Here is a 13,028-nt window from a genome sequence, read left to right on the forward strand (position 1 = left end):
GGAGGAAGAGAAAAGTTATCCTGAGCTCTGGATTGGCTAAAATCAGAGGCATTTCCTGAAGTAATACCAAAGCCGATCATAGAAAAATCCAAAGTGAATGACTGAGGAAATACTAAAAATGAAAATGTCTTACACGTTTCAAAGCTGAACATTAACAAATCTGATGCAACAAAAACACACAAAGCAATTTCCTCAACATGCTCAAATATCGTGTGTTGCTAGACGAGAAACCTGAGCTTTGCATTTTCTGTGAACAAGTGGTGCACTTACTCGTCACTGTGTAGCTTTGAATGAGTCTGGCAGCTTTAAATGCCAGTTATTTCTCATGAAAGAGGAAGCACCACTTCCTTTCCACATACTGACCCATGAAATGAATTGTAATATACTTTAAAAAAAGAGTTAAAACAAAACAAACATTTCTGTAAATATCAGCCAAACAAAATAATAAAAAAATAATACTAATGATAATTATAGTAATAATAATGGAGCTAAACATCAGAACATTAAGATAAGATAAGATAAGATATGCCTTTATTAGTCCCACAGTGGGGAAATTCCAGTGTTGCAACGCGCATTTCAGAACAGCAGGAAAAGGTAACAAAGAGCAGGAAAAGGTAGCACACCACATTACTCACTTCTCTCTAAAAGTGTCCTTTTCTTGCTCACTCCACATGTTCATGACTTGGCGGTCCTTGTACACCTTCATGGGGTCATCCATTAGTCCATTCATGTTGATAAACTTGATACGTTGCTGTTCAGCATCAAACAGCATGGGAGGGATGACTGCCAACTGCCGCATTTGTTTCTCTGTGTTCTGAGGTTCACACATGCCGCATGCCACACAAAAACAACATCCTGAATTAAGTGGGTTGGTCTTTGACAGGAAGCAGATTGTATAACCTAAACCTACAGTATTCTCTCAATGAAACAGAACAAGCCATTGCCAACTATAAGAATCTGTCCAGAATAAGCTATGAAAGTAATTATTTCACTTGGAGATGTATATTTCTCAATGACGACGTACCTCATGTTCTGAAATCCCATCAATGATCTCAGAGACCTCATGTTCACTTCGAGCTGCAGACGCCAGACCACCTCCACGCTGCCCAACTCGACTAGAGAACAAAAAAATAATAATTACAAGAAGCCCTCCCAATTTACCAGACCAAAGCATCTAAAATTAAGGGAAAGTATAAAAATAAACATCTAATGGTATTAATATATAACTCACTTTTGCATGCGTTCCTGCAGCTCCCTCTGCTTCCGGATCTCTGGGAACTGTTTTTCATAATATTCACGCACTCTGCTCTCCTTGGCCCGGCGACGTGGGTTGTTCTCAATGCGCTCCACTTTCTTCTCCCAGGCCTCCATCAACTGGTCATAACGTTGGCAGAATTTTTGTTCCTACAGCAAATCAGAAATATTCAGTAATACAAATCAGGTTTTCATCCTTTTTTCCACATACTAAGTCAAATAATTTTATTGCTGATTGAGGTTGAGTATAAATTGTGTTTGATGCTCTGAAAGATGAGACTCCCTGTTAAAACATACTTCCTTAACAGAGATGTTGTTATTCAGACTGTTAACCAACCAACAACAAATGCTAGTAGACAACATTGCAAAGTTCCCCCAGTTCTCCTCATGTGATCCTGCCTCCACATCCAACCCCCCCTAAACCAGTACTAACAGTGCTACACAATGTCATTACATGTATAGCCTAGTTTTTATCTTGTATGGCAGCCAAGAAGACCAAACAATTCTATGCTTTAGTTTTTTTTTGTAAGTTTTTGTAAATTTAGTTGTTATAATACAAAAAAATGACTTAAAGCTGCACTGTCTAACTTTTCTGATGGAGGGCACACCACTTAGATCTTGTATCCATGGTTATTGCTTTGTGGCTAATGTTCCATTGTTTTATGTGTTTCATTACTTAAAATATCTTGAAAAACATACACTATTACAGTTACTTCTCCACAGATCTGACCTAAATCCTAACCTTAAAGTAACCTGCTTATCTGAGGAAAATTTAGGGTCAAGAAGGTGGTGTACCTTGCATCATAAAAGTTACGCAGGTTCTTTAATTTAATTGGGATTATGGATATGATTAGATTGTCCTTACCCACTGCTTCCGGGCATGATTTCTTCTCTTGAAATACAAGATGAGCTTCTTTCTCATGGCCTGGTTACTAAAAATGAAATCATGGGATTAGGCTGGACAAATGGAACAAAATACATTACTTTATTTGACACCTGAAGTTACAGGTTTGTTTAAACTCTGACACTTTTTGTAAAAATGAAAAAGAATGGATGAAAAGAAAAAAGGAAGAAGTATTGTCCATCATGAATAAATGTATGTCCTTAGATGACATCAGTCAAACTTGCTGTAGGCTGGGGGATAGTGCGGCAGCCAATGTTATAAAACTAGTCTGGTCTGGGAACAGCAATCACCAGCGCTTCAAATAAAGGTCAGGGCCAGTAATCTCCTTAGGCGGACGCTCTGTTTGACCCTTTCTTTGCTGCAAGACACAGTTTTATTTCGGACACTTAATCTGTCAGTTGTAAGGGCAACGTTCTGCACTGATTAATGTGATCTTATTTTACATTAGTCACCTCAGCTGAGATACAGGGTCACTCGGGTCAAGGACACTGGACTTAGAACTAGGCTAACAGTATACTTAAATGGACACATACAGACAAATTAAGTACAAATTATGCACAAAAAATAATATAACAATCTCAGAAGAAAACCAAAATACATTCTGGTGACTGCAATAGAAATATAATATGGTCAAAATTTGAGTGGCATATAATGGGTCAGATCTAACTTGTTGCTGGCAAAGTCGCACTGACAGTTTAAGACAGAGATGGTATTGTGCGCTGGGCACCAGATGGCAATGGGAAAGATTAGTGGCCCTGAACTCAACTAAAGGTTCCCTTTGTGCTGCTCTAAGCCTGTGCCATTTCTGAGATATCTGAGTACACACTCATTTAGCATAATATCTGCAAAAGCATGAAGCTGGGAGAGTTGCAAAGTTTTGGAAAGACATTTATAACACAACAGAGGGACTTTTGTCTAAAAGGCAAGGCACATGTGCTTCTTTTCTGTTTTGTTTATAACACACAACTTACACAAGCCAGAACAGTATAGTAAAAAAGGCCAAGTGGATGTGACTTTATCTGTGCCATTTCTAATTGTTTTATGCATTATTTGAGTTGAATAAACCAGAGCTTGAGTGAGATAGCTGTACTCTTCTCACAGACAGAATGAATTAACACGTCAGTTATAGAAACAAAGAAGCCATTTGTTTAGTTACAGCCACAGTACTACTTAATAACAGCCCCAGAGCAGGCGAGAGGGAGAGTTTTCAGTAACAGCTTTGAGGCAATAATACTGATCCAACAGCCAGGATCAAAAGGACCGAAGACAGAGCAGTGTGGGGCAGAGAGGTCAGACACATCAAGTGGTCAGACTTCAGCCAGAAAAGGATGTTAAAATCAGCCTCCAGCTCCTTATGTCCACTAAAAATGCCCAATATCCTTGGTCATTAGATATGCCCTTATGAGATGGACAAATTATTAAAGCTAAAATTAACATAAGACTATTAAAACTGTGCAAACATTACACAACAGAATGCAGCAGTGTAGAGTAATTTGGATGGCATCAATGTTGTACAGAAACATGTACATTTAGATACACAAACTAATACAGAGCAGTGTTTCAGCTAAACCGTACAGCCACAATACTTTCAAAAGTAAAGATAAACAAACTTTAATGCAGAAGAGTGCTGGAGCTAAATGGTACAGATGCAATACTTTCAGAAGCAAAGAAGATTTCACTGGTCACTTACATTTTAATGTTCTCATGGTACTGTTTAGTATCTGAGGGTTGATTGTATAGAGGCTAGAAAAGGTAAACAACATGAAAATAGTACCATTATACCACACAAAACAATGAGTATAGATCAATGTAGTATTTAATTTACATCTTAAAACCTATAATAATATAAAGCTACTCACCAGTTCCACCCGGGGTCCCAGTCCCTCGAGTATCCTATGAGCCTCTTCAGCTTTTTCTGTTGAAAACAAACAGGAGCAGAGCCTTAGAGTTGCACCTCTGCTGTCTCCACGGCAACAGGCAGCGCGCGCACACCACTCTGGACACAGAGTGTGTGGACCAGGATGTAAGGATGGATGAGAGCTGAGAGCTGTCTATTATTAGACCTTTTAGCTCTAGCCACTGCTCCAGGCCCCCGCTTTCACTACAGCGATTACTCACCTCCAGAGGTACACTATCAGAAGGAGTGGGTGAAAGAACAACGCAACCTGCGCTGATGCCTTTGTCAAAATGTGTTTAATTTGTACTGCAGTGATGTGAAAATCCTCTCAGTGTTACTCATCAATACTTGATGCACCTGAGCTCCTCCTCTCCTCTGATACTACATTACTCTTACTGCTTATTCTCCGAATGTTCTATGTTGTGTTGTTTTTGACAGTGCCAGCTGAGGGACTTACAGCGCACACAGACAGTATAAGACACTATAAGAGTGTTAGGAAGTGTATAGAAAAGGTGCAGGGCATTTCAGAGGTGACAGCACAGACACAAGCTGTCAACCTTTATCCATCAGCACCCACGGGTCACTCTGCTCCTCTGTCCGTTCACCTCTGCAGCAGTAGCAGAACTCACCAGAGAAGCAGCATAGTTACTGCTTTAGTCTAGACAGTACATCAGCCAATTGCATACATCTTTCAAACTACAAAAATGCCACATGCGTATTGCTTTAAGAGAGACATAAAAGACAAAAAGTACTACTATTGCTATACTGTTGCTATACATATATTGCTTTACAATGCATTTGTATCGGCAGAATATATTTTAATTGCAGTCAGAGATGTCATACATTGTATCCTTATGTGTAGGTGTAAGAGGCTGCAGACTATTGCCTCATTTAAAGCAGCTAATGAGCAGTAACTATCAAAAGCAGCCTCTCGTCCTCAGGGAGGGTCAAGGATTTCTCTCATTTTATTGCCATAGATGTCTCTACATGACAGCGTCTCCTAAACATTAATTATTTGTATAAATGGAATTTATTATATAAACTTAATCTGGCTCATTTTAAAAGGACCAACACAGACAAAACCATTGCCCCCTTGTGGTAGCTGGCAGAAATGTACTTTTAAATTAGCATTAAATAATGTTTACAGGAAAAAGGAAGCATTTTTTAAGAAGACAAATTGTTAAACTAATCAGAAAATATGGTATTATGGTCATACATTATACATACACACAGCACTGACCTGAACCTCCAGTTGTAAATAAGATATGATGATGAGACTATAAAGCCTGTGTTTTGTCACAGTAAGTCATGAGTTGTGCAGTGTGTACGGAGGGGCATCAGGCTGATGCACATCCTCAAAGTGAGAGGGGAATGGAAAGTGTTACAGAGGTCAGGCTGCATTGTGGAGTAAGCAGTGAGTCACTCTAAACTTCCAGCTTTTGAAATCTTAGGCAATCACTCAGTGGAGCCATCTTTGTCCTGGAGAAGAACAATGACCGTAGTAGAGCAGGGGCCTTGAGGCATGTGGCGTCTCAGAAGGTGTTTTCATTAAATAGCTGCTTTTCACGTTTGAATGGTTACCAAGGGCAATGAGTGCAGGTTAACTATACTTCAACAATGCTTCACTAAAGGACAACGTGATGCAAAGTTATTGGAATGACTTTGTGTTTTTAAGCCAACAGTTCTTCATAGACTGGATGTGGTTTCCACAAACAGATCACATTTTATACAACAAACTAATTGATTGGTACAACTGACACGAAAGAACATGATTTTGACCACTAGGTGGACTGAGAGCACAGAGAATCAACATTACAAAATCTGATAGAGGTCAGGGTACAACAGGGGGGATATTAATCCTTCGCATAATCTTTTTACCTACATAATTATCGGTTTAATCAGCTTTATATAAATCAGAAGCCCAATCTCATCACCATGACGACAGGGTCACTGTAGTGCTAGGACACGTGTTCTTGACTCACCCTGTTCTCGTCATAGATGATCTGCACCAGGCTGCGGTGCTTGGCCTCGCTCGGGGGTGGGGAAATGGGCCGCTCTGGCTCATGGGGCTTTGCTGCCTCCTCCTCCAGCTGTTGCTGCAACAGAAACCAAAGTAAGCATTATTTTAACTTAAATACTTTTATCTGAACTCCAAAATGCACACGTTTTCCATGAGCAGCCCGTTGATCACTGCTCCATGTTGTGAGCTTTGTGTTAAAGTGTTAGATCCACCATTTCCCCACAACCCAGCTGGAAGCAGATGAACTGCCCTGTTAGTTTTTAATAGCTATTAGCTCCCTAGGGTCTAGTTAATCAAATGCTTACCACAACAGGCTGTAAACAAAGTCATTGCCAGTGGTGAGACTGAATATTCAACACAACATGAGAGGCGTTGAAGAGAGAAAGAAAAGAAAAAAAAAAAACAGTGGGACATCCTACTTAGTTTTCCAGAGCCAAGGTCAAATCAGTTTACCTCTATAACTAAAACATTATTAGATACATTGTGTCAAATTTTTCTAGATGCTCTAATCTATATAGTCACAGCTGCCATGTCATATTCAAAGTAGAGCAGACCTCGAGGTTAGTGGGTTACGGTTAGGCCTTGGGGGTTAGTGGGTTACAACCTTATTTAACAGTGGAAATGCTGTGACTGTTTGGATGCACAGTCTCCCGAAACTTCCCACAAGAGCAGAGATCCACCACAACATGTTATTACCGGCTTGGATAAGTATCAGGTCAGGGATAACCACCATTTTCAGACCCCCGTCAATTTCCCGTCTAACCACAGCTCGTCAAATTAAATAAACCCGAGATCCCATTGTTGCCATAGACCAAGTTTGGACAGCAACCCAAACAAACAGCTGCAGACATGTGGCCATCAGTAATTCCCATTTCTATCTTTATAATACAAAAAACAACGAGAGTCACTTCATTACAAGTGCAGAACTAAATGTTATTGTCTAAAAGACAACAGCTTCTCGAGGAACAGACAGCTATGATCATAGGTTGGTTTAACAATCACAAAACCTCTGTCATAATGTTCTCCCAGAGGAAACTGTTATTTATAGTTCTTTTTATTTTCTACTTACTTTCCATCTAAATAAAAAGGCAAAGCCACGACCAAAAGCAGCTGTCTGACACAGCTGGATTAGACATTTTAAGCTGCTACAGTGAAAGGAAAATCGCTTGCACTTTAAATGCAGTCATAACAAAGTGTGTAGTGTCCTGCAAGAGTCAAGAGGTAAACTGACACAGAATGTAAAAACATTAAGCAGATAAACAACAGTTTTTTATTAATTTTGAAGTGGGCTAGATGCCTTCATAGTGACAAAAACCTGTTTCTTTCGAAGCTTGCAGATCTGCTGCTCCACCATAGTGATCTCTCGGTCCACGCGGTCCATGTTCTGAATCAGCTCCTCTTTGGAAAAGCGGGTTGGCACCAGGTCCAAGTCAGGGTCCATGGTGATGGGACTCACAGGAGAGATGGGCTCCAACTTCCCCATGCCACCTCCACGCTCCTGAAGAAACAGAACCCAGGGCAAAAGTCAAGATCTGAATTATGTAACAAGATTAAGAGATACAATTTTAGCTCCAACTTCTGACACACCACAAGTCGTTAATCTATCATCTTTTTAACATCTTTACTATTACGCAAAAAAAAAAAATCTAATGTGGGACTGTGCAATCCCAGGGCACAAAATGTTAAGCAATAATGAAGTCCTGTGAGCAGAGACATTAGCTGAGCCTCAGCAGTACTAAACCAGACTAATGCATATGAGCTCACAGTTGATGCAGACTGGATCATAACAAAAGCACAGGCAGGTGACTATGTTCACTAAAGAGACTAGACTGCTATCCAGGAATAATATGGTTTCATATAAAATGTGATCAATGAAATCTTTAGTATTTATACAATACAAAAATGTCCTTGGCAATTTAATGACACTGTACTGCAATATGCCTTTTTAGTAAGATGGAGATAAATATAGAGTTAAATCTGACTAGAAAGAGCATTTCACACCCAACTACACACAAAGTCTTTATTAATCTGTGATTTCTGACAAACACCTAAAACCAATTAATGACGACATATATACAATGTTTAAAGGGAACCATTTTAAGGACACCCAAGTGTTATCAAAAAAGCCTCAGCTCTATGTAAAAGACAGTGTTATGCACAATTGTAACTTGTTGTCTACACATCAACAGCCTGTACACCTGTGGTACAGAAAGAGGTCAATGCCCTGCAGTTAAGCTGTTGTCCCAGCGTAGTGAGCTTACAGTGCCCTCAACAACCCCAACCACATTTAGAACATTCCTCAACATGATGTCTAGAGCTATGCATGTTTTTATTAGCTTCAGTGTTGTAGTGTGTCAATGCAAACGCTTTCTATTTAAAGAGCACCAACCACAGCAGCGTGTGCATACCAGACCAACAGAAGGAAGGAAATCATTTGTTTTTATAGCCATTGAACCAAAGATATACACAGCGGCATGAGAAAGAAGATAAGAATTGGGCTAAAGATGAGGGCCATATTCTTTTTAAATCTCCATACAGAGTCTTGCATGAGACTGTGTCCACACAAGCAAAATTTTAGGTAACAGTTGAAACATAAGCAACTGTGACAGCAAACAATGACAACATTGTTTATAGTCATCTCTTAATCACAGTTAATCATTTCAAAAAGTCATTATCTTAACAATAACAAAGTTGATTTGAAGTACTGTAATGCACTGACTCCAATACAGGTCAAATGGCCACATATGAGCAGCTACTCTATTCAAATTATTTTTAATTTTTATTTATTTTATTTATTTATTTATTTCGGTCACACAAATCACTATGTGAAATGGCAAATTTTCTGATGGTTACTGGTCTACTTTCCACTTCCTGGTTGCCCATTATTTAGCTTTACCACTAACACTTTTAATAGAGACATATTTTCTAAATTGACTTTTAAGAGCTTTTAACCAGATGGATGTAGACAGAAAGATTTTTAATGTTTTCCCTTTAATGTATGCACTTGAGTACCTTGTGCATGTTTGAAACATCTTTATTCACATTCAAGGCACTATTGCTCAATTCTTATAATATATAATATAATATAAATAAAATATAATATAAATAATATCTTTTCTTGATTTATGAACAAAAAAGCTAAATAAAAAACACCAGGATAATGTAGAGCGGGTTAATACAGAAATTTTAAGACCAAAATGATGACAGTGACATGAGCAATTAACGAGAGAACGGCAACGATGGGGCTGTAAGTGCAACCATGCTCATTTCCTACTTGGAACGCTGTGGCCAGCGTGTTAGCCATGTCCATTTACAACATACAGTCTATGGTTTAAGGTGATGTATTGTAAAAGGAGCAGAAAGAAATCAGGGCAGCAGTTTTTAAATGGAGGTCAGTCATTCTAGATCAATATTGCAAGTGTCAGAGAACAGGATAATGTGTCCTCTTTAAGAATGCTCACATAGTTAATTGCGTTTTTATTTGATGGTCATTGATAGTAATCATTATAACTGACATTATGGCTGCATTAGTCAGGGCTCTTATCACCAACTCGCTTTCAGTATCAGTTTGTTTTTTGTCGCAAAGGTCAGCCAACTCAGACAGACCGAATGGGATCAAATGTAATCTGTGTTTGTCCAGCCTCATATTTAAGTCATAGATAGTCGGTGTGTCTTCTTTGAGAGCAAACATCGCTATGTGCCTGCTGGATTTGAGAATGCATAGATTTGGCGTGTACAAATAGACTGGTAAAATGTGCTTTTGTTCTTGGCTGATTCAGAGTGACTCATGCTTTGCCTACTACGAGCCGACTCCCTCTTTTCCTGTTAGCCTTTGTGCATGGCTCCTCCCCCGCGCTCTTTATCTGTGCCACTCCACACTTTTGCCCTTTGCCTCATTTTAGTCAAATCTTTAGTCAGTGATTGCATCTGACACGATGTATATAATGGATCATGCCTCTTGGTGCTCAGGGGGATTACTGGCATTCCTGAATATTTTGGAACTTCTTTTAAAGTCATTTTGCAACTGTACCCCTGCCATTATTGGGTAATCTATTTACCATTCCTCAGCTGACCTCCTCAGTCAGTTTCAGGCAGTTATATCAAGAGCGCCCAGCTAGCAAAAGCAGCAAAAGCAGGTCTACCATGCACAGCCAGGCATTTTCATCTGCAGTTCAGACACTTTGATCCAGTCTTTTGAAATCTAGGCCAACTCCATTATATATTAATTTGTTTCACAACTCTCTCCCATTCCAGCGCACGAGACTCACTCGCCTTCAGTCTCTTCCTCTTCTGATGTCTTTTATCAAACAATATCTTTTATGTGGCATTGACAGGAACCTTGGAAAGAGGTTTTTTTATTTTTGTTTTTTTTTGTGGAAATGACTCAATCTGTGAACTCTTTTCAAAGACTGTTTACTCTTTCAAATACTGCAATCTTTCAACCAATGCTGCTCAGTTCCAGTGAACTATAAGCCAATAAATGATTTTTTGGAAAAAAAAAAAAAAAAATTCTAAAGAAGAAATGACAATACATCAAAGCTATATATACTGATATGTTTTTTTTTAAATTTTATATATATTAATACAGGTTTAAAATCACACAACTGTGCAGTGACTGTAAAGTACCTCACAAAAGTACAGAAATATCACTTCATACGATTGTAATCTAAACTTTATATGTCTTCAAAACATCACTCAAGTTATTTTGATAACCTCAGCTATGGCTGTGCCACAATTTAGAGTGAGAAGAGCTCTGCCAAGGAGTTGATTATTAGCGTGCCCAAACCTGGACTCAGATTTCAGGTCCTTATAGTCAAATGAGCCATGGAACAAAGACTCATATGAACTTGGCCCTCATTTCAGTTAGAAATTAATTATAGCGCCTCTGTACCTGCTTAAGGTGTTTGGACAACTGATGACTGTTCTACATTTCAGCAATGATTAAAGCACAACTAGCCACAAGTCCAACTGTTCTGCAGTGCTTTATGTGAGGAGAAACAGAAGCTTTCACCTTTGCTAGGTCCTCCACCCCCCCCAAAGGCAGTGACGGCCGGTGGGATGTGGGGCGTATCAGGCTCTCTGGGGCCATCTCTAACCGCGGGCGTTTGATCTCGGCATACTCCACCTCAGATTGGCCGCTGTGCTCAGGCAGGTAGATGTGCTCATACCGTATATGCTGTTCTTGTCCCCTGCAACACATCAAGATAAACTCATGAGAGGCAAATAGAGAAATAGAGAGAAATAGAGCTACTACACAGAATATAAGTTTAAATACTGTATCACTGACATTTCCAAAGTCAATTTGGTATTCAGAGAGAAATGGCAAACCTTGAATTTGATAGGAAGCTAATTTTATCAAGATGTTATTATGCTTCAAACTATACTTTAGTATTTCTAAGGCATAATGAAGGCATAATAATAACTGCGCTCAATATGTACATAAAAGTGCATAAAATAATAGATGACAAATATATCACAATCAAATCATTATTTGAATAGATGCCGTTTTCAAAGCTCAAAAGCTTTAGTTACTTTGGTAACTGAATCTTCGCTGTCAACAACAATATAATTTTTAAATGAAAAATGTGTTAAACCCTCAAGTATAGACTGTTATAAACTTGTTCTGAAATGCATGAAATTCTTGTATTTGTTTAGCAGTTTAAAATTCCACCTTCTCTCAAATGTAAATGCTCATGGACAGGTTTAAAATGTGAACTGTGAAATGAATCCTGCTTACAATTGCAAATATATTTTGTCCATCATCATCATCATCATCATCACCATCACCATCAACAATCATCATTCTTATTACTACTACTACTTCTACTACTATTATTATTAAAAAATATACATTGAATCAATGTGATCTTGATTTTAAGGAACTGTATATTTATTTAAATGCTACTCTGCAGACCTACTACAATCAGGGGGGATATATGGCAAGTTGGAAGGCTAATGTTACACTGGGCACCACTGCAAGTAACACAAGCTGCAAAGATTGTGTGGGTGTTAGCCACACTCAGCACATGCTCATCACATTTACTGACCCATTAGCCAAATGCAAGAAAAAGCCAACAGTTCATGAGTGTGCTGTAGTTTTGATGTGTAGTCAAATGACACCTTTCAAAGTTTAACTGGGCATGGCTATCAGATGTGGAAACTACATTAGCCCACTTGTGAATAGTCCTCTGTTCTTCCTGATTTCCTAGGTCCTCTCTGGAGACTATCTCTGTCCGTTCACATGGAAGTGGCTTGAGGAAAGAAGTGGGAAACACAACTACAATTGCAAACTCTGAGCCACAAAGGCCTAGTGTGTAGAGTGCCAGGGAGCGTGGAGCCTCCTTCTGTGGAGATGGATTGGCACACAGCCCAACTCTATTCTTCTTCATCAGATACAGACTATGCAACGAGTCCATCTTTAATGTTTCTTCCAATATTGTGCAGCTCTAGTGTGGGCGGTAGTGCTTTAATTTATTTAATTGTCTTGAAATAACGAAAATTATATTATATCGAAAAGTAGGCTGTATGTTACTGCTGCTCTCAAACCCTTTTCCTCTCATTGATTCAGTTCACTTCCTCATCTTCATTGAGTGTTTGCACTTACATAATCAACTACTACACCCCTCCTCCCTCCCTGCCCTCCCCCTCTCTCGCTCTCTCCCACTCTCTCTCTGTGGTGAGTGTGCTGAATAATCTAGTCCCTCAGGAGGATTTGTCTAGAGGATGAGAAAGAGGGTGAAGCAACTAGGACAAGAGGACAAGCAGAGCACCGTAGTTTGTCATTGGCTTGAGCTGCATGATGACAGAACATAAAGCATAAATGGTGATATTGTATTATTGGTAGAGAAATGCATTGGTTATGATTGTGCCAATCTCCTCCAACAGCTGTGTGGCCCTCAGGGACCAGTAACAAAGGGAGAAGCCCAGCGCAGTGCACTACAGCTGGAGTGACT

The 13,028-nt window shown here is 39.2% G+C and overlaps 1 protein-coding gene across 1 annotated transcript in view; it reads right to left on the reverse strand.

Annotated features, from left to right (window-relative positions):
- The window catches only part of ncor2 (nuclear receptor corepressor 2), a 66,814-nt gene that overhangs the window by 23,919 nt on the left and 29,867 nt on the right, over positions 1–13,028 (reverse strand). Inside the window, exons 4-12 of the mRNA XM_055161279.1 lie at positions 11,087–11,264; positions 7,391–7,573; positions 6,034–6,151; positions 4,018–4,073; positions 3,849–3,901; positions 2,120–2,186; positions 1,232–1,404; positions 1,025–1,115; positions 636–814 (exon numbers count right to left, since the gene is read on the reverse strand). Of these exons, the coding sequence (XP_055017254.1) occupies positions 636–814; positions 1,025–1,115; positions 1,232–1,404; positions 2,120–2,186; positions 3,849–3,901; positions 4,018–4,073; positions 6,034–6,151; positions 7,391–7,573; positions 11,087–11,264 (1,098 nt within the window). The remainder of the gene's footprint in view (positions 1–635; positions 815–1,024; positions 1,116–1,231; positions 1,405–2,119; positions 2,187–3,848; positions 3,902–4,017; positions 4,074–6,033; positions 6,152–7,390; positions 7,574–11,086; positions 11,265–13,028) is intronic.

Source organism: Boleophthalmus pectinirostris, unplaced genomic scaffold (assembly GCF_026225935.1).
Source record: "Boleophthalmus pectinirostris isolate CB_2022bp ecotype Guang Dong unplaced genomic scaffold, ASM2622593v1 HiC_scaffold_4, whole genome shotgun sequence".
NCBI classification, from domain to species: Eukaryota; Metazoa; Chordata; class Actinopteri; order Gobiiformes; family Gobiidae; genus Boleophthalmus; species Boleophthalmus pectinirostris.